General features: G+C 43.5%; 1 protein-coding gene across 7 annotated transcripts in view; it reads right to left on the bottom strand.

Moving 5' to 3' along the window:
• COBL (cordon-bleu WH2 repeat protein) overlaps positions 1–23,428 on the bottom strand; it is a 242,330-nt gene that overhangs the window by 122,158 nt on the left and 96,744 nt on the right. For all 7 annotated transcript variants that reach the window (XR_014028621.1, XR_014028622.1, XR_014028623.1 and 4 more), the window contains 2 exons: positions 21,206–21,291; positions 1,297–1,380 (listed from right to left, as the gene is read on the bottom strand). Coding sequence is in view for 2 of the 7 variants with exons in the window: in XM_081345343.1 (XP_081201469.1) it covers positions 1,297–1,380; positions 21,206–21,291 (170 nt within the window). In the remaining 5 variants the exon portion in view is untranslated. The remainder of the gene's footprint in view (positions 1–1,296; positions 1,381–21,205; positions 21,292–23,428) is intronic.

Raw genomic sequence — 23,428 nt, 5'->3', positions numbered from 1 at the left:
AGGAGCCAATTATGAGAAAGATTGCAGATATCTAATACTACACATATTAACAGCAGCAAGAATTGTATTTGCCCAACATTAGAAAAATGAAAACTTACCAGCTGAAGAAGTATTAATTAAGAAAATTTTAGAGTGTGCAGAAATGGATAGATTGACTTTAAAGATTAAAGAGAAAGAAGACTCAATGTACTTTAGAACATGGGATAATTTCTATCAATGGCTAGAAAAATGAGTCAGAGAGAAAGGAACATGATATGTAATTTTGAATATATATTAGCAAGAAGAAGGCTATTGTGTGATTAACATATTGTTTATGATAATTAACTATATCTATTATTGTTAGTTGAATAAATGACCCAGACACTATGCTGTTTGCTAAATATTGAAAATGTTATTTGGAAAAACCCCAACCCCAACCCTAACTCCAACCCTAACCCAAATCCCAACCGTAATCCCAACCCCACCTTACCCCTAACCCTATAAAAACTAATAAAATCTATATTTAAAAAATCACTTTCTTTTATTTCTAACTAATAATCACAATTATACAAATTTAAAAAAAAGCAAATACAAATAACTTAATGTTATTAAAATGAGAGGGTGTAAATGAAGAGGAAAGATGAACCTGAGTTAAGCTGCCAGTGATCAGGCAGTAACAACAGTATTCAGTTGTAGAGCTCCTGATCCTCTCTTTCCAACAGTAGAATTAAGACCAGAACTGTTCTTCACTAAGTCATACGCTGTATGAATGCCTACTATCAGCAGCATTCCATCAATGAGTCCCATGCCTTTTCCCATCTGGGTAAAGTTTCATAATAGCAGACTGGAGCAGTATTTGTCACTGTACTAATTAGCATGAAAAAATCAATAATTTTAAAGAAACAACAGCAAGTGCAAGACAAACACACATACTGTAAAATCCTTCAACTGTATTTTACAGAAGACCCTGAAACCTTCAAAACAATACCACCATTAAACTACCTTTGAGAACCAAAGAAAGCTGCTTGTTCTGTACCAAGAGTGAAGCATAGCATATATGTTTTGCTTCAGCCTCAGAACAATAGCAACAGCATAATTTAAATTGCGCACCCTTTTTCACTTTTTCTGTTAGCCAATGTACATGCCCTGTTTTGTTTTGTCTTTCAACCTGATATGTTAATATAATTAATATAGAATTCATTTCCATTGGCAAGAGGATAATAATTTACCTCCAAAGGACTTTTCAACAAACAGATAGAGTATAATTAAATTTTTAATATCATTGTAGCACTACCCAATGGTTAAATTACAACTTACATCAAGGCTTTGTTTACGATACAATATGGATTTTAAAAGTTCTCCACCATCCAGATCTAGGCTTGTCCTTGAGGACTTCTCTGCCTGGAACGCAAGTAAAAATCGTATATCATATTTTTGAATAAAATATTCCACACCTAGCTATGAACAGACACAGTAGAAAATCCTGTAAAAGCAATGTATAGAAAACCAACCACAGATTCAACTACTGCTTGGTCATTATTTGGCAAACTGATACATAGATCCTGATAGGAAGTTAGTCTGAACATGAGATAGAAAGAGGAATACAACAGATTCTGCATTCTCTGAATTACATTTTTTTCCTTAGGAGCAATTAGAAAATGGAGCATAATATACACATTCATTAAAGTTATAGTTTTGACTGGAGTTAAATCTATAGTGTTATTACATAGAAAGTACAGTATATGTCAGTTTTAAGGCACAGAGAGATGGATACATTTGCCATGTTCAACTCTACAGAATACAGTAGGAAGCTTACTGGAAAAGATATGTAGAATTCCCATTCCAAACAAACATGTTTGTAGAAATCAGAAGCCACTCCACTTCTCTGTCTCTGATGAGGAGCAGAGGAACAGAGTCATTATCCTTGCTTCTCCTGAGTTTCAGTTAGAAAAGAGTGGCTTTCAACAATGGAAGTTTTTGCTTACCCAAACTTAATTAACTATGACAAAGTCGTTACGTACAAAGATATTCTAGGTAAGGAAGGAAAATTGTAAGACAGACAAGACTTACATCGGCAGGGTATTGACTTAGCATGGTGGCCATATTTGCAAATTCAAATAAAATATAGAAAAGATGCAAAGAAAATGGAATTTTATAAAGAACAGAATTTGATCAAATATTATTAAAAACAGATGAAAACCTGATTAAGAAACTTTACAGATTTCTGCTAAACTTGAAGATGGAAGAAGAACAAGTAAAAGATAAAATGATAACATGGGCAAAAAAACTTTGGATAGTCTATAGATCCAAAAGACTGGCAAAAATTATGGGATAGAAATATTAAATTGACTAAAACAGTTTCATATAAAGAAAATTTGTATAAAATGTTTTATAGATGGCATAAAACACCAGCAAGATTAGCTAAAATGTTTAAAAATACTTCATATAATTGCTGGAAATGTAAACAAAGGCCAGGTACCTACTACCATATCTGGTGGGTATGCCCTGAAGCGAAAAAGTTCTGGCTTAAGATATATACATGGCTGGAAAAGATGACTAAAATCAGGGCTTTTTTTCTCATAGAACGCTCAGAACGGCATTCCGGCACCTTTTTTTGCAAAAAAAAATAAATCTCTATCGGCTTTAGGTGTAGGCAATCTTGGCTCTTTTTTATGACTCATGGAGTTCAACTACCAGAAATCCTGAGCCAGCCACGCTGAGGGGAAAGAGAGGTTTTCAAGTTGAGCCATGCTGGCTCAGGAATTCTGGGAGTTGAAGTCCTTGAGTCATAAAAGAGCCAAGGTTGGCTACCCTGCACTAGAGAAGGACATTAAAATTATTTACAAGGTTACTTCTTTAGGAACTAAACTTTTGGAATCTAAAACAGCTAATTCAAAAAAGCCAACAGGAAAGAACCTCACATTTTTCATCTGCTTCTATCTTTTGGAAGGTAAAATTAGATAACAAAATAATCTATTTCCTATGTTAACATCTCTGCAATGAAATCAATAAAGGTAACAGGAAAGAAATGAGAAACATTTTTCACAATGTAATATGTCTAATTTAGCTGATGCTAGAAAAAAATAGTATCTTTTGTACACTCTTGAAAACTATTTTGAATCTATAACCATCTATTACAACTAAAAGGTAAAGGTAAAGTTTCCCCTGCACATGCGTGCTAGTCGTTTCCAACTCTAGTGGCCGGTGCTCATGTCCATTTCAAAGCCGAAGAGCCAGCGCTTGTCTGAGTACGTCTCTGTGGTCATGTGGCCAGCATGACTAGACGCCAAAGGCGCACGGAACGCTGTTACCTTCCCACCGTAGTGGTCCCTATTTTTCTACTTGCATTTTTACGTGCTTTCGAACTGCTAGGTTGGCAGAAGCCGGGATGAGTAACAGGTGCTCACTCTGTTCCGTGGCACTCGGGATTCGACCCGCCAAACTGCCGACCTTCTGATCGACAAGCTCAGCGTCCTAACCCACTGAGCCACCGCGTCCCTTCTTTAAATTAAACAATTCTTAAGAATGAAATATTCTTAATTTGGACTTTACTTTTACTGTTTGGACTGTTGTGTGTTTTGAAAAATAGATTATTTAGAATCTAGTTATGTTGCTCTTCAGTCTTTAAATAATTAACCTAGTATATATATAACAATATATGATGTTTTCCATGGTGAGCTTAACATCAATAACAACATTTATTAAAAAGGCTAAAATAATTTCTGGTGGTATTATCTGTACATCAAAATTTTGTTTAGTCACAATCTTTCACTTTTCACATTCTGGACAAGCAGGGTCATGTATCCTAGCAAAAGATGTTACATATGTGCATAAGTGTAGTCAGTAGCATATGCTTTTTTAAAAATATCAAACATGCAAAGAAACAACAATGTCCAAAATATCTGTATTACATCCAGAAATGCCAAATTTGCTACCAATATTTCTCATCCATAACTATGGCACCCTAAGGATACCTGCATACATGCAAATGCTTCTCTGGGATAAGTAACGCAGCAGGGATTGCTTTTTCCTTCCAGTAACAGATTGCTGTGAAATACCAAACATGGCCTTGAGAATTCCAATGTTTGTTACAAATTTTTCTGGATGTGGTTGGAAAAAGGCTGTTTGGCGCCAGAGACCACTGCCACAGGGAACAGAGCTCTGGGTCGGGGTTCGGAGCAGCTCCGGGAGGGGGCTCAGCATGGGCCGCAGAGTGGCAACTACAGGGAGGGGAATCCCCACGGCGGCTGTGGGAAAGGGAATCCCTGTGGCATGTGGCTCCAAGCCGCAGGGGCAGGGGTGCAAAGGACAGGTGGCGACGCCGTAGCAAGACACCAGCATCGCTCCCAGTGACAGCACATCTGAGTTCCAGCACCTCTTTTTTTTACAAAAAAGCACTGACTAAAATACAGGTTGAATTTAAACCAGAACTGTTTCTGTTAGGAATATTAGGAGCTAAGTATGAGAAGGAGAATGAGTATCTAATATTGCATGTGTTGACAGCAACGAGAATAGCATTTGCCCAATACTGGAAAAATGAAAACCTACCAAACTGAGGAGATTTTAATCAAGAAAATTTTAGAGTGTGCAGAAATGGACAGATTAACCTTAGAGATTAAAGAGAAAGAGGATTTAATTTATTTTTAAAAATGGGATAAATTTTACCAATGGTTAGGAAAACGAACTAGTGAGAAATGAATGTGATATGTTATTTTGAATATATATTAGTAACTAGAATGATATGTATTGACTAATTGATACCATTTATGATTATCATTTAGCATATATATTGTAGCTATTTACTGTTATATTAAATTAGCGTTAATTGAGCATATGTACCCGGACAATACTCTGTTTGCTAAAGCTTGAAAATGTTATTGGGAGGCAACCCCAATGTTGCTCCCAACCGTGTTCCTACCCCAATCCCAATCCTAACCCTATCCCAAATCCTGATCCTTACCCTGGTTATATCCCCTTCCTAACCCTATAAAATTCAATAAAAACTCTTATAAAAAATACTTCCAAATTGAAAATAAATAATAGTGGGGATAGTTGACATCCTTACTTCGTCCCTTTTCTTATCTCTAAGCTCTCAGTACATTCTCCATTCACAATCACTTTTGCTGTCTGGTTGCTATATATTGTTTTTCTCATATTTATAAAGTTCTTTCCAAAGTCCATTATTTGTAATTGCTGAATCATAAATTGCCAGGAAACATTGAAAAATGCCTTTTCGGCATCTAAGAATATTAATGCTAACTGTTTCCCTGGATGTAGTTCATAGTATTCTAATACATCCATTTGCCCAGATTCGCCTAATATACCAATTACGCCCCTTTCTGGACCGAGATGCCCTACGTACAGTCACCCACGCACTCGTTACCTCCCGTATAAAAAGGTAAAGGTAAAGGTTCCCCCGCACATGCGTGCTAGTCGTTTCCGACTCTAGGGGCCGGTGCTCATCTCCGTTTCAAAGCCGAAGAGCCAGCGCTTGTCCGAGGACGTCTCCGTGGTCATGTGGCCGGCATGACTAGACGCCAAAGGCGCACGGAACGCTGTTACCTTCCCACTGGAGTGGTCCCTATTTTTCTACTTGCATTTTTTACGTGCTTTCGAACTGCTAGGTTGGCAGAAGCTGGGACGAGTAACAGGCGCTCACTCTGTTACGCGACACTCGGGATTCGACCCGCCAAACTGCCAACCTTCTGATCGACAAGCTCAGCGTCTTAACCCACTGAGCCACCACGTCCCTTACCTCCCGTATAGACTACTGTAATGCTCTCTACATGGGGCTGCCCTTGAAGACCACCCGGAGGCTTCAGCTGGTGCAGAGTGCAGCTGCACGGGTAGTGATGGGAGCACCCCGATACTCCCATATTACACCCCTCTTGCGTGAGCTGCATTGGCTACCGGTTGCCCTCCGGGTGAGATTTAAGGTGCTGGTACTTACCTTTAAAGCCCTACATGGCTTAGGCCCGGGATACTTGCAGGACCATCTGCTGCCGGGAACCAATTCCCATTGCCCAGTACGCTCACACAGAGAAGGCGTCCTCAGGGTACCGTCAGCTAGGCAATGTCGGCTGGCGACCCCCAGGGGGAGGGCCTTCTCTGTGGGAGCGCCAGTCCTATGGAATCAGCTCCCCCCTGAGCTTCGGATGGCCCAAAATCTCCAATCCTTTCGCCGCGGCCTCAAAACACTCCTATTCCACCAGGCTGACCTGGACTGACAGGCATTTTAATTATATTTACAATTTTTAATTTATTTTTAGTTTTTAATTTTAATTTATTGCACAGATGATTTTAATTTTATTTTTATCTTAATTTCTGTACTTATTATATGTTTTGTTGTTAGCCGCCCTGAGTCCTTTGGGAGATAGGGCGAGATATAAATCCCATTAATAAATAAATAAATAATAAATTATCACTCTTAAGTTGTTTTTTATTTGTCTCTTTGGTAAAAAGCCATTTGATCTGAATGTATAAATTCAACTAAGTATTTTTTTAATCTTTCTGCCATTATTGAAGTAAAAATTTTATAATCCACATTAAGTAATGAGATCAGTCTATAGTTCTTAATATACGTCAAATCTGAGTCTTCTTTTGGTATTAAAGTAATATTTGCTTCTATCCATGTATGTATGTATATATGTATGTATGGGCAAAAACCTGGGCAAAAGCCCCCCTGGTCACAACTCCTATATGATCTTCAAAACTGAGTCATGTATCCAGGAGGATGCCTAAGTTGCACGCCCTATCAATGGGAGGTAACACCTCTCCTCCCATAACCAAAGATGGAACCTCTTGGACTAAACGAGATGCCGGTATGTAGAACCACTCAGTCTTGGCCGGGTTGAGCTGGAGCCTGTTCTTCCCCATCCAGATTCCTACCACTTCCAGGCAGCGGGACATCACGTCGAGGGCATCACTGGGTTGGTTCGGGGTGGAGATGAAAAGCTGGGTATCATCAGCATATTGATCATACCTCACCCCAAAACCATGGATGATCTCACCCAGTGGCTTTATATAGATGTTGAACAGGAGGGGAGAGAGGACCGACCCCTGGGGCACCCCACAACTAAGGGGCCTCGGGGTTGACCTCTGCCCTCCTGCCAACATCGTCTGCGAACGGCCTGAGAGGTAGGAGGAGAACCACTGTAAAACGGTGCCTCCCACTCCCAACTCCCCAAGACGTCGCAGCAAGATACCATGGTTGATGGTATCAAAAGCCGCTGAGAGATCTAATAGGACCAGGACAGAGGAATAACCCCTATCCCGGGCCCGCCAGAGATCATCCACCAGCGCGACCAATGCCGTCTCCATGCTGTACCCGGGCCTGAAACCCGATTGGTATGGATCCAGATACTCAGTTTCCTCCAGGACCAAAGGGAGCTGCCTTGCCACCACGCTCTCAACAACCTTCGCAAGAAAGCGGAGGTTGGAGACAGGATGAAAGTTATTTAAAATAGCTGGATCCAAGGCAGGTTTCTTGAGGAGGGGCCTCACCATCGCCTCCTTCAAGGCAGCAGGGAAGCACCCCTCACTCAAGGAAGCATTAATAACTGCCAGGAGCCAGCCTCGTGTAACCTCCCGAGCTGCATAAACCAGCCAGGAGGGACACGGGTCCAACAAACACGTTGCAGCACTTAATCTCCCCATGATCCTGTCCACTTCATCTGGAGTCACAGGATCAAACTCGTCCCAAATATTATCAGCCAAACCCGTCGCTTCCCCCTCGTCAGATACTGCCCAGTCGGAGTCCAGACCAGCCCAAATCTGAGCGATTTTATCCAGCAGATGCTGACTAAACTCCTCGGCCCGTCCCTGCAAGGGGTCCTCCCCTGTCCCCTGATTTAAAAGGGAATGGGTCACCCTAAACAGGGTGGCCGGGCAGTTATCTGCAGATGCAATGAGGGTGGCGAAGTGAGCACGCTTCACCGCCCCCATTGCAACAAGGTAAGATCTAGTAAAAGATCTTAACTGTGTTCGGTCAGATTCGGACCAACTGGACCTCCAAATGCTCTCTAGGCTCCTCCTCCGGCACTTCATCTCCCGCAGGTCCACGGAAAACCAAGGGGCCAACCGGGCCGCAAAGGCACAATGCGGTTGAGAGCCTCCAAAGCAGCCTGTTGCCACGCGTCAACTAAGGTCTTGACCGGGCTGTGGGAAAGGGAGGCAGGAATCTGTCCAAGTGCCATCTGGAACCTATCCGGGTCCATCTGGCACCTGGGGCGGAACCACCTGGTGGGCTCCACCACCCAGCAGCGGGAGGTGGCATAACGGAGGCCCAGCCACAGGAGATAATGGTCTGTCCATGAAAGGGGTTGAGAGATTGGGGAAACCCCACCCAGACCATTAAGCCACTGCCCAGAGATAAAAATAAAGTCGGGCGTGTTTCCCCCCTCATGAGTCGGACCCTGAATAATCTGGGTCAGGTCCATGGCCATCATGGAAGCCATGAACTCTCGGGCCACCCCCAATGCACTTTCCATGGAGGGCAGGTTAAAATCCCCCAGAACCATAAGTCTGGGAAACTCAATCGCCAAACCCAAGAGAGCATCAAGCAGCCCAGGCAGGGCCGTTGCCACGCAGCTGGGAGAAAGGTACGCAAGCAACAGGCCCAACTGACCCCCAGGGCCCCACCTCAGGAGGAGGGACTCACATCCGCCTATTTGAGGGGCAGTGGCCTCCCGCGGACAAAGGGTCTCCTTAATAACAACTGCCACCCCACCGCCCCTACCCTGAGCCCGAGGCTGGTGAAGCACAGGGAAACCTGGTGGGCATAACTTAATCAAAGGGACTCCTCCCTCTGGGCCCAACCAAGTTTCCATAATGCATGCCAGGTCTGTAGTTGGAAGCTTAGCCTCTAACAAAAGTCCATTTAAAACATCTTTCAGCGGTTTGCTCAATGTCTTGTAAATTTTTATAGAGCTCCACCAAGAGCCCATCTGGGCCCGGTGTTTTCCTATTTTTTGTTGTTTTATAGCCTCTGATATCTCCATCATTGTGATCCTTTTGTCTAGCATAGTTTTAAATGACTCTGGAATTTTCTGAAGTTTACTTTCTTCTAGATATTGAACCGTTTTCTCTCTCTTGAAGTCTCCCCTTTATCATACAATTCCTTATAGTATTCCTTAATTATCTTTTTTATTTCTTCATTTTTAAATTGTAGACAACCTTTTCCATCTACTAAGTTATATATTATTTTCTTCTCTTTCTGTTTTTTAAGTTTATAAGCTAACCATCTTCCTGGTTTATTAGCATTTTCAAAAAAAAGTTTTGTTTGGCTCTCTTTATCTGTTCTGCCAATTTTTCTGAGTCCAACAGATTTAGTTTGTGTTTTATTATTTCCATTTCTCTTTTCAAAGTCTTTTTCTGTGGAGTTTTTTGTAGTTCTGTTTCTAACTTTCCAAATTTTCCTTTTAGTAATAGATATTGCTGTCTTCTCAGCAGTTTTTTTGGCTATATATATTATAGCTATGCCTCTGAAGTACGCTTTAGCTGTGTCTCATAGGTTTTCTAATGATGTATCTTCTACTTTATTTATTTTTAAGAAGAATTCCATTTCTTTTTTCGCTAATTCTATGAATTCTTTTTCTTTTAGTATAGATTGGTTTAAAGTCCATCTTGGGGGGGGGGTTGTGTTCCTTTCATGTCACTTTTAAATTATGGTCTATCCGTGTACCTATTTCTATCTCGATTCCCTGTATATCCATCCTCAATTCAGATGTCATCCAAGTCATTTAAGAGCCTTGGTGGAGCAGTGGGCTAATACCTCCTTAAGTAACACCAGCTGCCTGCAATTAGTGCAGGTTCGCATCCCACCAGGCTCAAGGTTGACTCAGCCTTCCATCCTTCCGAGGTAGGTAAAATGAGGACCCAGATTGTTGGGGGCAATTAAGCTGACTTTGTAATAATGCCGCTTGGGGGTGTGTGAAAGCCCTAATAAGCAGGCATATACATAGAATGAAGGCTACTGCTAAGTTTGTAAAGCCGCCCTGAGTCTTCAGAGAAGGGCGGGATATAAATGGAATTAAAATAAAATAAATAAATAAATAAATATCAATTCTTCACCAGGATTTGAGTAAAAAGTATATTGTAGGTTTTGTGGATTAATTTCTCTCCAGGTGTCTTGTATTCCAATTTCTTCTGCTATATCAAAAAATGTCTTAGGTAATCTTCATCTTCCAGATTTTCTTGATTTGTTGCTTTAGTAATCCATTGTTCCATCAACTATCGCACTGAAGTCCCCTATTAAACAAATATTTTGGTATTCCATTTCTATTAATTTTCTATTTAGGCTTTGATAAATTTTTTCTTGATTGTTATTTGGAGCATAAATTGCCACTAACAATGTTTGTTTTTGATGTAGATATATTTCAACCATTACATTTCTTCCTTCTTCATCTGAGTACACTAATTTGTAATCTGTTGTTTCTTTGACATATACAGCAACCCCTCTTTTTTGTATAATGAAGCTTCCCAATTTTTGAGAATTCCAATAGTTTGTGAGGTTGTTTTCTTATGTGTGTCTCTTGCAAATAAATTATGTCTATATTCAATTTCTGTAGTTTCCTAAAGATTTTATTTCTTTTTGATGGGGAGTTTAGTCCATTTACATTTACTGAAAAGATTCCATTTCTTTCTCTATTTCCATTATTTATATTTAGGTCTAGTTGATCTTGTAATCCTTCACCTTCACCCTCTTGTTCATCTTTCTCCTTCTGTTGTTCTGCTTGTGCAGTTGCTCCTTGGGCCTTCTCTTCCATTTGCTTCTGCCCTTGTCATTATTGCACTCCTTCATCCAAAATTGCTCTGTTCCTTACTTCGAAATCCTCCGTTTTCCAGATTGAATCCAGTCAAAACCTTCTGTTGTTCCAATTTATTAGAATGCCTTCCGGCATTAACCATCTGAAATTTATGTCTTTGGCAATCAACTTTGTGGTTAAGAAATGGTAGGGTATCCAAGTATCACTTACTCTCTTGGGTATCTGCTTTAGGACCACAATTTATTTTTGTATTGTAATGGTTCCTCTATCATTTTTCTCAGAACTTCATCTTTTGTTGTTTCTTTAATGAATCGTACATGTACTTCTCTTGGTAATCTGTTTTTTCTTGCATAGCTTGAGTTCATGCAAAATATTTCATCAATCTCATTTTGCATTTCTGCTCTATCTGCGTTTAGAGCAGGGGTGTCAAACTGCCAGCCAATGGGCCGGACGCATCATCTGGAAGCTGCGCCTACCCCATTGCCAGCAATGGCAAAACTGTCCCGATACGTTGCGTGACATCACATAACATTGCGAGTTTGACATGTCTGGTTTAGAGCCTCCGCCCACAGATCAATTATCACAATTGTTATGTTTTCTTCTCTATCCTTAGAGATATTTTGGAATCTTAAATAGTGTTCCACTTTTTCCATTTCTACAATTGCCATTGCCCACTCTAGCTGTTGATTTCCTTGTTCTAATTCTTTCTTTTTTTTGTAATAACATTTCCACCTTTTTATCAATGTCCTCAGTTTTGTTTTCCATTTCCTGGATTTTCTGTTCATTTTTAATGATATTTTGATTTGGGGCTTCAAATTTTGCCTTTATGTCCAGAATTTCTTCACTTACGTTCTCCAGTTTAATTTGTGTCTCTTCATGATTTTTTTGTGTCACTTCCTGACTTTTTTGCATCATCTCTTGGATCAATTTTAATGAAGCCTACATTTCCTCTTGAGTGGTGCTTGCTTTCTCACATCGCAGCATTGTCCCAACAGATCCCTGAGTTGTTGGATTGGATTGTCCCACAGAGGGTGCAGAAGAGGTTTTCTTTGCAAGTCTGGTAATATTTGATGTACTCATTTTGCAACTCACAGTCTTAGACTAATATCCAAAGTATAAAAAGAAGCCAGCTGTTGTATGGCAAATCCACCTCCTCCAGTCACATCTTTATTTTAAAATGTTCTCTTTCTCCAGATAATGTCTAATTAGTTTTAACCAAAGTCAACAAATGTAGCTGTAAACAGTCTTTTCTCTTTCACTTGTAATCTCAAACCAAGGCACTATATTGTTCACAGGTGTCTGTCAAGGTCGTTTTTGGTAAAAACACTTTTTCCTCCCCCCCCCCTTTTCTTGGTACTGTCATTTCTTTTTTCACCACTTAGATGTCCTCCTCGGCTTAGTTATCAATCTACGATACTCTTAAAGCACTTCCCCCTTGTTATAATTACCTACCGCTTTTAAATTAGTCTTTCTGGGGGTCTTTACTCTTTCAGCTTTTCCGCATCAGGGTCTCAATGTTTTTTAATCCACAAGGAGAAGGAAAAGACTTCAGCTCATCCAGTCTCCACCCGTTGTTGAAGAACAGCTGTTTTGTGGAGCTTCCCTTTCAGCTGGAGATGACTTGGGCTGTTTCGACTCTCCTGGAAGCCTTTCTTCCACCCCTTTAGAGGGGTTCTTCAGTTCACTAAGATCAGTCACCACCAGATCCAAGCTCCTGGAGTATCCCTTTTTCTTCCTTGCCCCTCCAAGGCAACTTTCTGTCCCTTTAAGGGACACTGGGTGAAGCAAAACTGGACTGAGAAGCTGGAACTCCAGCTTCTTCCATCTGCCTCATCCTCGACCAAACCGAAAGTCTGGGGTCTGTGGGATATAGATGTCCTTAAATATTTGTTTCTTTCTGCCTAATTTATTAAATCAACGTCTAATTCAAAATTAAATGTTTCTGAGAAATCCAGGGTGGTTTGCAAGAAAAAAAACTCTCAAAGACAGCTATTGTAAAGCATCACCAGCTTAAAACAATATTAAAAGTGTGTATTTTAAAAAATAAAAATATTAGTAGTAATTTACTTAGTGCTGTTTGACTATAAAAGGTGTTGTTCTACATATGCCTGGCTGAACAGTGTGTTTGGAGTTGCCTCCAAATGGGTGAGAGATGCACTGTTCATATTTTCCTTGGGAGAAAGTTCTATAATTGAGGTGCTGTCTCTGAGAAGGCTCTGCTTGTGGCCACTGTTCTATAAACTAAACCAGGGGGACCATCTAGTCTAAATGGATGGTAAATGTAGTGTATGCTCTTAAGCATACACAGGATGTCAGCACAGCAGGGGGCTGGACAGCTCCAGGCTAAAACCGCTTTTGGAAGGAAAGCCTGAATAGAGCAAATCGTTGACAGCCCCAGGGCATGGTCAGCTCTGGCAGGAAGCCAGGGTTTAAATCCATTGGCCACCTGCACTGGCGGGAAGCCCAGGTTTGAATCTATTGGTCGCGATTCACCTGGGCAGGTATAAATAGATGCCAGGTAACCCCTCTGCCCAGCTTTCATTCCTGATCCAATAAAGAAGTTACTACCCAGCTCCAGTGTCCATCTCTCTGTGTGACCACGCAACTTTGCACTGGCGACGAAGGTGGGATCCTGCACCGGACAGCGCTAGCCGCAGACGGAACCCTATCGGCAGCCCCGGATCCAGACGCAGGACAACCGAGACGGCGGAATGGCACAACTGGGTCAGTATCCCCTTTTCAATAGTAACCGCCCCGAGGAGTGGGAAGCCTTCGTGGGACAGCTCAAGTGCTACCTAAGGGCGAACGGGGTGAAAGATGACTGACAGAGAGCGGCGGCGCTACTCTGCAGCTGCGGGACGGAAACGTACCAGCTGGCGGTCAGTCTCTGCTCGCCCGACATCCACACCATCGGGTACGGCGAGTTGCTAGCGAAGCTGACCGAGCACTTCAGGCCTGAGACATCCGAAATCGCATGGCGGTACCACTTCGAGAAACGGGATCAGCGGTCGGGTTAGTCTGCCAAACAATACATGGCCGCCCTAAGGCAGGCAGCCTGTCTTTGCAACTTTGAAAATTTAGAGGTCCGGCTGTGGGATCGGATCGTCTGTGGGCTGAGGGACCGGAAGCTGCGGCAGAAAATCTTCGCGAAGCAGAAGTTAACCCTGAGGGACATCCAGGAGGAGTTCCTAGCCTGGGATGTGGCCGAGGGGTCCGACGCGAGAGAGAGCGGAGCCGTCCACCAGTTGAGCGGTTGCAGCAAAGCAGAAGAGGCGGAAGCTGAAGTGGACGCCATACACCGACAACCGCGACCCATCAACTCCAACCGAGACAATGTGAGGGAGCCACGACCAGCCACGGAGGACCTGAGGTACCAGGAGTACAGGTGCAGAGTGAGCAGCCCCCGGTCTACCCAACTCCCTGGCTACAGCGCGAAACGGCCCCGGTTTACCCAGCATTGCGGTTGCGGACCCCGGTCTACCCAGCATGGCGGCTGCGGACAACCCCGGTCTACCCAGTGCTCCGGCTGCGGCTCAAACTGCTCCCGAGCTACCCATTGCGCAAGCTGCAGAGGACAGCATCCTCGGTCTACCTGCCGATTCAAGTCGGCAAAGTGTCGGGCGTGTGGGAAAACCGGGCACATCGCGGCGGTCTGCAGGAGCAAGCAACGGGACAGCCTGCACGAAGTGGAAGCAGAGTTCCAGTTTGCTACAGGTACAGGGAGCGGTTGCCAAGACTGTCGGTCAGCCACACAGAGGGACGGACGGCTGTTTGCTTAACAGGGGGCCCTCCGATACTTACCCCAAAAATAAAATTAAGGGTGAAGCTGCAAGGGATTCCCTGCACGATGGAACTGGACTCAGGGTCAGCCGTGTCAATCATCTCTGCCAGAACGTTTAAAGACATTTGCAAGCCAGTAATAGTTTGGCAGAGCGATTCGTGCGGACAACAAAGGACGCCCTCAAGAGCATAGTGCAGGGGAATTGGAAGCAAAGACTGGCCACCTTCCTCCTACACCAACATGCAACACCCTGCACTGCCACAGGCAAAAGCCCAGCGGAACTCAGATGGGGCAGACGCCTAATAACAACGCTGGACAGGCTCCACCCAGACAGAGTAGCAGCAGACGCCAGGACCCCTAACATTAAAACAAATTTTAACACGGGGGACCCCATCTGGGCAAGGAACTATAGCTCAGGTCATCCATGGGTTCCAGGGGAAATACTAGAGCAAACAGGACCCCTTTCCTACAAGGTAAGGGTGGAGGGGGGACTCTGTTGGAAGAGGCACCTGGACCAGCTGAGGAAAAGGGCTCCAGAAATGGCTATTGAGGACACACTGGGGGCTGAGGAGGAACAACCCACAACACTAACACAAACACCCAGGAGGGTCACCAGAGGGGCACAGAGGCAACCTTACCCCAGGCAGGAGATAGACAGGGAAACCAGGCAGTCACCAGAACCCAGCATAACACAAAGCCAAGGCACCCCAACACACACACATACACACCACAATCCACCACAACAACAACAGCAAGGGAGACAAGAAACAGCACCACACCACCGGGGGAACCAGTCCCAAGGAGATCAAGCAGGCCTCACAAGGCTCCAAGCTACCTCACTGACTATGTGCGTTCTTAGGGGGAGGTGTAACTGGGAAATAAACAAATGTAAATTCTGTGTATAGATGTAAATAAGTGTATATAGTTATGGGAGACAGAATGACAGAGGTTAATCCCTCACTATGGGGGAAGGGGTGTAGTGTATGCTCTTAAGCATACACAGGATGTCAGCACAGCAGGGGGCTGGACAGCTCCAGGCTACAACCGCTTTTGGCGGGAAAGCCTGAATAGAGCAAGTCATTGACAGCCCCAAGGGCATGGTCAGCTCTGGCGGGAAGCCAGGGTTTAAATCCATTGGCCACCTGCACTGGCGGGAAGCCCAGGTTTGAATCTATTGGTCGCGATTCACCTGGGCAGGTATAAATAGACGCCAGGTAACCCCTTTGCCCAGCTTTCATTCCTGATCCAATAAAGAAGTTACTACCCAGCTCCAGTGTCCGTCTCTCTGTGTGACCACGCGACTTTGCAGTAAACAAAGATGATTAGAGGCTGGAGGCTAAAACATATGACAAATGTTTGTGGGAATTGTGTATGTCTAGCTTAGTGAAAAGGACTGGGGTGGTGACATGATAGCAGTGTTCCAATATTTGATGGGGTGCCACAGAGAAGAAAAGGTCAACCTATTTTCCAAAGCATCAGAAGGCAATAATAGATGGAAACTAATCAAGAAGAAATCCAGCCTAGAATGAAGGACTTGTGAAAACAACTAACCAGTGAAAAGGCTTGCCTTCAGAAATTGTGAATGCTCCATCACTGGACTATTGGATATTCCATTGTCTGGAATGCTTGAGCAGGGGGTTGGACTAAAGACCTCAAAGTTCTTTTCCAACTCTCAGATTCTTTGAGAGAAGCACTGCCAAACTCTCCCCCTCCCCTTGTCCCAACCTGGGAACAGAGAGAGGGAGGGAGGGAAGGAAGGAGGGAGGAGGAAGGAAGGAAGGAGGGAGGGAGGGAGACTGGAATGAGAGGGAGTGAGGACCTGAGGGAAGTCCTGCCTTAGCACTTGACCACCAGCAGCCCTGTTGCCCTTTTGCCATCCCCTGATGGTCTCCCATCCTATTGCTGAGGATGCCAGGTGGGAGCAGTGGGAACAGGGCACTCCATGTGAGGGATGGGGCGGGGCTTGTTGCTTCCCTCCCCCTGCCAGACACCTGCCAAAGCTGTGCAGGGTAAGGTTGCTGTCTCCGACCCTGCCCAGATGCTTTCGCCTCCCCCAAAGGTTTTTTTTTTTTTGCTAACTTGCCTTTTAGCTGCATTTCATTTCTCCATTCACTTCTCAGCCTTCTCAATGTGTTTCTGGAACAAAAAAAAGTTCCATGAGACTTTCTCACTTCTCACGAGTTCTCACAAGAACTTAGAAAATCTCATGGAACTTTTTTTTTTTACCGATTGTCCCACAAACATGTGGCAAATGCTGAGAAGCAAACAGACAAACAGAATGCAGCTGAAAGGCAGGTTAGTAAGGCGAGGGCAACTGGACAAAGGTGAAGATGGAAACCTTACCCAGCATGGTGGTGGGAGGGTTAACAGTGGGTGCAGGAGGCCCAGGAGGAGCTGTGCAAAGCAGGCAGAAGGGAAGCCAGGCAGACTGCAGGTGCTGGTAGTGGCTGTGTGGAGGCCAATCGCACACATGAGCGGGACAGCCATGCAGGGCAGAGGCGCTGCCCAGGGCCAGAGGGCAGGCCAGGCAGATTGCAGGCGCCAATGGGGTTGGCGGTGCAGAGGCCAATCACACATGTGAGTGGGACAGCTGCACAGGGAAGAGGCAAAGACGAGCCTGGCCAGCCACAAAGTAAACGGGCAAAAAAGGTGAGCGGCACAACTCAAAAAAAAAAAAGGAGAGAGAGGGGGGAAAGTGACGAGCCAAGCCGGGAAAGGAAAACCAGAATCTCCCCGACCAGCCACAGAGGGAGCACCCAGCCAGCCTGGCCTGCATTTAGGAAGGGGGGAAAAAGAAAAAGAAGAAAAGGGCAGAAATTCCTCTACTTGTGCTCAGATCGGGAGCATTTTCTTTGCAGGCAACCCACAAAGCCTGAGGCTGGGCTGAAGGAAGATCAGCAGTGGCAGCAGTGCTTTCTCCCTTGGGATCACATGATCGTGTCTAGAGGGAGTACAGGAGGATCTCCCAGAGCCTGACCAGGGTCCCTCCATCTGTGGAGAAGGGAACCAGAGCCAAGCGGAGTCTTCTTCGTCTGTCGGGCTGCAGCTCGGAGCCTTTGATGGGGCTGATTTCTGCACTCCACTCGTCAGTGCACCTCACTCTTCCTGCACCAAGTGAATGCCATTTTCCTTCCCTGGGAGCTTAGCCCTAGTGTCCATTTGCTCCCCTCACTGAGCAGCCAGCCAGGGAATGGGCTGGCTGAGCCACCCTTTGCCCGGAAAGGAGCCAGAGACAAGCCCGAGAGAAGGACTTTGCTCTTCCCACCATCTCTTAATCCCACCTGCAGGTCTTCACCCTCCACCCATCACCACCAGCAGCTCCTCCCAGAGACGACTGGAAGTTCCAATTCCTCCACAGAGGTTTCCTGCCCCTCTGCTGCCTGCCTTCTATGAGGGCGCTGATAGTTTGGAGGAGTTTTTCCCCTGCTTTGTTTTTTTTGGGGGGAGAGATTATCCAGGAACGGTTTCTCTCCCTGGGATCACCAGAAGGGATCCCCTTCTTCAAAGGGAGCCCCTGAGGTCAGCTGTCCAGACAGCTCCCCATCCGATCCAAGTGAGCCCCTCCCAGCCCTGATCATTGCTTCTTCCAAATCAAGGGATGCTTTTAGGTCATTCCTATGCCAGAAGAGGCCGACCTCACTTCTCTTGCCCTGCGCAGACCATCTCCGCTTCAACAGTCCACTCCTCCTGAATGGAGCCTTCCCACGTTCCTTGAACTCCTTGCTCCAGGCAGGCCTTTTATCTTTCAATGCCTTTGCTTCAGCCTAGAAAGGGAGAAGCTGGGCATACTCTCTCTCTTTTTCCCCCAAGCTTGGACAGGGAATATCACTTTTCTTTTCAATGCTGACTCCCTGACTCCAGTTAGTTGCTTTCTCTCTGCTATAGCAGCTCAGCCCCCCCCCCCCCATAGCAGAACAGGCTCCCTGAAATTGACTCCCACACCACTTTCCTATATCTCTCCCCCCTTTCCTCAGCCATCTTTGCCCTTTGGGGACTCTTCCTTTCGCCCCTAGAAACCAGTCCGCAGGATATGGCTTCTGCTCCCTGTCCAAAGAAGGCTCTGGGGCTTCAAAAGAGGAACATCCCTTTAGCATCAGCACCCTGCCCAGCCGTCCGATCTGGGGATGCTGGCGGTGGGGCCGATGGATTGCATCTCCCGGCCAAGCGCCTTCCTGCTCAGCTGCCCACTGCTGCCCACCCTGCACAGCATGGCTGAGATGAAGACGTGGCTCTATTTGCCCACCGCCACCACCACCACCGGTGGACCTTCCTTCCTCTCCTTGGCTCCGTACTCATCGTCATCTTCCTCCTCCTCTTCCTCCTCCGCCTTGCCAGCAGCCAGGCTCCTGACAGGCCTGCCCCGCTTCAGCAGCATCAGCCCGCTGCTGCCGCCACCACCGGGCCTCTTGTTCAGCCCCAGTGCCACAGCTGTGGCATCCATTTGCACTTTGCAGAAGCTCGCAGGGGGAGGAGGACGCATGTGTTTGCACTTTGGAGAAAGGAAAAGAGAAAGAGAGGAAGGAAGGAGAGGAGGGAGAACGAAAGAAGGAAGGAAGGAAGGAAGGAAGGAAGGAAGGAAGGAAGGAAGGAAGGAAGGAAGGAAGGAAGGAGATGGGAATGAGAAGGAGGGAGGCACATGACCCTGGGGATGCTGCAACAGTCATAAGTGAAAAATAGTCATAAGCCACTTTATTCAGTGTCCTTTGTAACTTCGAACAGTCACTAAGTTAACTGTTGTAAGTCGAGGACTACTGTACTTTATCATTTTTTCCCTTTTTTTGGGGGGGGGTTCATCAAGTTTTTGACACCTTGCTAGGCAACTGGAAAAGCCCTGAGTTAGAGTACTCGGATTGCAGCTGCTTTCTTGCAGGTATGTGGAATGGTGTGGGACCCACAGATTTTGCAAAGTTAAGTGAGGAAGTTGGTTACAGCTTATTAGGAAAGATAAAATAGACAATCAAGAATGCTTTATTGACCATTCTTTGTCCAGATTTTATATCAGTTGCATCTGCTGCAGATTTATATCACTACAGGCATTCTGCTGCAGATTTCTGTTATTTTCAGCATCTGGTAAAATGAATGAGTACTTTTCCAACAACCTGTAAAATCCATGACACTGTGCTTTCATTGTTTAATTCCCCCCTTATACAGTAGTGGCCAAAATTGTGGAAAACTTTTGGGAAAAGTGTACAGTAAAAATGCCACCTTTGGTTAAGTTTCCACCAATTTTTCTTCTAATTTCTTTATAACTGTAGCCTTGTTCACTTAATAATACTATTTTACATGGCTTTCTGGGCAACCAGTCAACCCTTTGCACCATTACTTTAATTTTATTATGTTTTACAAGCTCACTAAATGAAAGAACACACAAAAAAACCAACCAACTTGATAGCGATCACATAACACACTGACAAATGTCCTCCTCTCAGCTTCAATACATGACAACAATAACTGAATCCTACTGTGATCTGATTGGCTCATTGCCAAAACAAGATGACGAGCCTCCTGCTCACTAGCCCACCCGCCAGAGACCCCCTGGATCTCTCCCAACCCTGCCCGGCCCCCATAGGCATCCCTTCTCAGAAGCAACATCGAGGTGGCCATGCCTACCCTGGCCACGCCCACCCATGCTGCCATGACTACCATAGCCATGCCCACTCAGTCACCATGCCCACTTGGGGGGCCACGCCCACTCGCTGGGCCATGCCCACCCAGCACCTGGCGATGTATAAGTGGGTTTTGGGTTGCAGTTTGGGCACTCGGTCTCTAAAAGGTTCACCACCACTGAACTAGACTGTCCTATAGCTGCCATACTTTGATCTGATATTCATAGGATCTTCAGATTTTCAAGAAATATCATCACTTGCCAAAAATATTTTTTTTTTTTTTATTCCATTTATATCCCGCCCTTCTCTGAAGACTCAGGGCGGCTTACAAGCTTAGCAGTAGCCTTCATTCTATGTATATGCCTGCTTATTAGGGCTTTCACACACACACCCCAAGCGGCATTATTACAAAGTCAGCTTATTGCCCCCAACAATCTGGGTCCTCATTTTACCTACCTCGGAAGGATGGAAGGCTGAGTCAACCTTGAGCCTGGTGGGACTCGAACCTGCACTAATTGCAGGCAGCTGGTGTTACTTAAGGAGGCATTAGCCCACTGCTCCACCAAGGCTCACATTTTGATTTTTTTAATCTAATGTCCCAGTAATTGGAATTTATTAAAGACAGTAAAACTATGTCTCTATCAAGCAATAGCAATAGCATTTAGACTTATATACCACAATGCTTTAGAACATTCTCTGAATGGTTTACAATGTCAGCATATTGCCCCCAACAATCTGGACTTCATTTTACCAACTTCAGAAGATGGAAGGCTGAGTCAACCTTAAATCCCATCAAGATCAAACTTCAGGCTGTGCGCAGAATTTGCAATACTGCATTCCAACTATTGCACCAGGAATAACTGAGGGATAGCTGAAAGAATGACCATAAACCAATGAATCTATGTCTATCTGCAGCATTGGATTGTGGATTACTAATATATTTGCTTGGTCAATATTTGTGACAAAGATGCAATAAAGAGACATTTTAGCAACACCCTAAGTACAAGCTACAAGACAAAAGCTGAGTCAGATAAGTAAGAATCACTAGCCAAAGAAACAAATATAGCATTTACCTTGTTTTTCTTACTTGTCCTGAAAAATCCAAGAAATCCTTTCTTTTCCTTTAGTGATGTGCCACAACCAGTTGATATTTTTGTTTCTGTTAAATGCACAAGTCACAATGACTATTCCAATCCAGCTCAAATAACATTTTTAAAAGAATAGCTTATCTATTTGAAAACTGAAATCAGAAACCTCTACTGCATAGTGGACACATATATATTAAAAGGAACTTTTATTATTCTTATGAATTTATTTATTTATTTATTTATTTATTTATTTATTTATTTATTTATTTATTTATTTATTTATTTATTAATGGGACTTATATCCCGCCCTATCTCCCGAGGGACTCATGAGAGAAAAAAAGTCACATGGTCTTATATCCTGCCCTATCTCCCGAATTACTCATGAGAGAAAAAAAAGTCACATGGCCCTCACTCAAGTTACTTATTTTAGATTTCAACCCAAGTTTTATTACCTATATTGAAATTTCCTTTTTGTATCTGTCTGTGGGTATAGATTCTTAAATTCCTATCAGACTCTTTAAATGTGACATAATAAATACAACTTTATTTACAATCAGAAAACAAACACAAATTTGTAAAACACTTGTAAACCCTAATGAAAGCTCATCCTGTTCATCCTGTTTACATGATCATTTGTTACATTTTCAATCAATCACATAATGGTTGGCTATCCTGAGAGTTTGATTTAACTGGGTAATTATGCAGTGTACTGTTACTATTTTTTAAACACAAGCAGTATAACAGATTTTAAGTTAGGAAATAGGACAACAGGACAGTTTATCCCCAATTTTTGCAATTTTGTATACAGTAGGCAATTGTTACCATTCCTTCTATTATTGCTTCTCTACTATCAATTGGCTATTCTTCTTTTAGCTTGCCCAGTCATAACTTGTCTAATACATCCCTCCCTATTTTGTATACAAATAAAAATAATAATACATACTATTTTCTGGAATCTGCATCCTTTTACACAACAAATATCACATAAACATTGAGTTAGTATCTTAAACAGATAATGATAGATAATTTATATTGTCTGTAGCTGACATATTCTATGAAAAATTCACAAATGAGGTGAATTCAGGCTAAAATACTATATTGGATAATTGGATGGATGGGTGGGTGGGTGAGTATGTAGATAGATGATAGATAGATAGATAGATAGATAGATAGATAGATAGATAGACAGATAGATAGATAGATAGATGATAGATAGATAGATAGATTAGAGACTAGAATGTTAAAATATATTCAATAATATATGAAGGCATGAAAAATCAAAGTGTTACAATCGATCAAAAAGCCTGATACCAGATCAATATATTGCCAAAACAAAACAAAATGATTTCACAACAAATAAGAGTTGCAGTTGATAATATATATCAAATGCTGGGATTCTCACTTATGGCTTTTCTGGGTTTTCTACAATAAACCAAAATATTTGAGAATTTATGACCCTGGAAGTCTATTCTTGCAGTTTTATTGCCTAAATTGCCTGAAGAAGTTAATATACCTATTTCATTCCTTAAAGCTCTCCATAAAGGGGATTTCTAAAGCTTCCATAAAGGCCAAAACATTTGTCTTCACTGTTTCCACAAGTGATGTGGATCCAACAGAGTGCTAGGAGGTAAAGGTAGCCCACAGTTGTGGATTGTCCATTGTATATAGTTAATGAAAGCTTTGGTCTTAAAGGCTTAAAAATAACCATGATGCAATGTCTGATGTATTAATAAAGCCACTTTAGTGTGGTGGTTAAGGCATCGGGCTAAAAAAATGGAGACTGTAATTTCTATTCTTGCCATAAGGCACAAAGCAAGCTAGTGACCTTGGGCCAGTCACTTTCCCCTAGCCCTAGGAAGAAAGCAATGGAAAACCACTTCTGAAAAACCTTGCTAAGAAAACTGCAGGGACTAGTCCAGACAGGTTCCAAAAATCAAACACAATTGAATGGAAGGAAAAATGCTTACAAAGGTTGATAATAAAAGTAAAACAAATGCCAAGTATGCACAAACAACAATAGTTGGCAATTCATACAGAGAATTACAAATAATTCTTGCTTACAAGCCCTTGTTTACAGTCATTCAACTAGAGATAATTATGTTGTGTGGTTATATGGCTATAAATACTATTAAATTTGTCATTTAACATGCATGTAACAGATGAAACTGACACCCGCAGTTTACTTTCATGCTAATAAAGCATGATCAT

The sequence above is a fragment of the Vipera berus genome (genome assembly GCF_964194415.1).
Source record: "Vipera berus genome assembly, chromosome: Z".
Lineage (NCBI taxonomy): Eukaryota > Metazoa > Chordata > Lepidosauria > Squamata > Viperidae > Vipera > Vipera berus.
The sequence above is the reverse complement of the archived record's forward strand: the minus strand, read 5'-3'. Positions and strand labels throughout refer to the sequence as shown.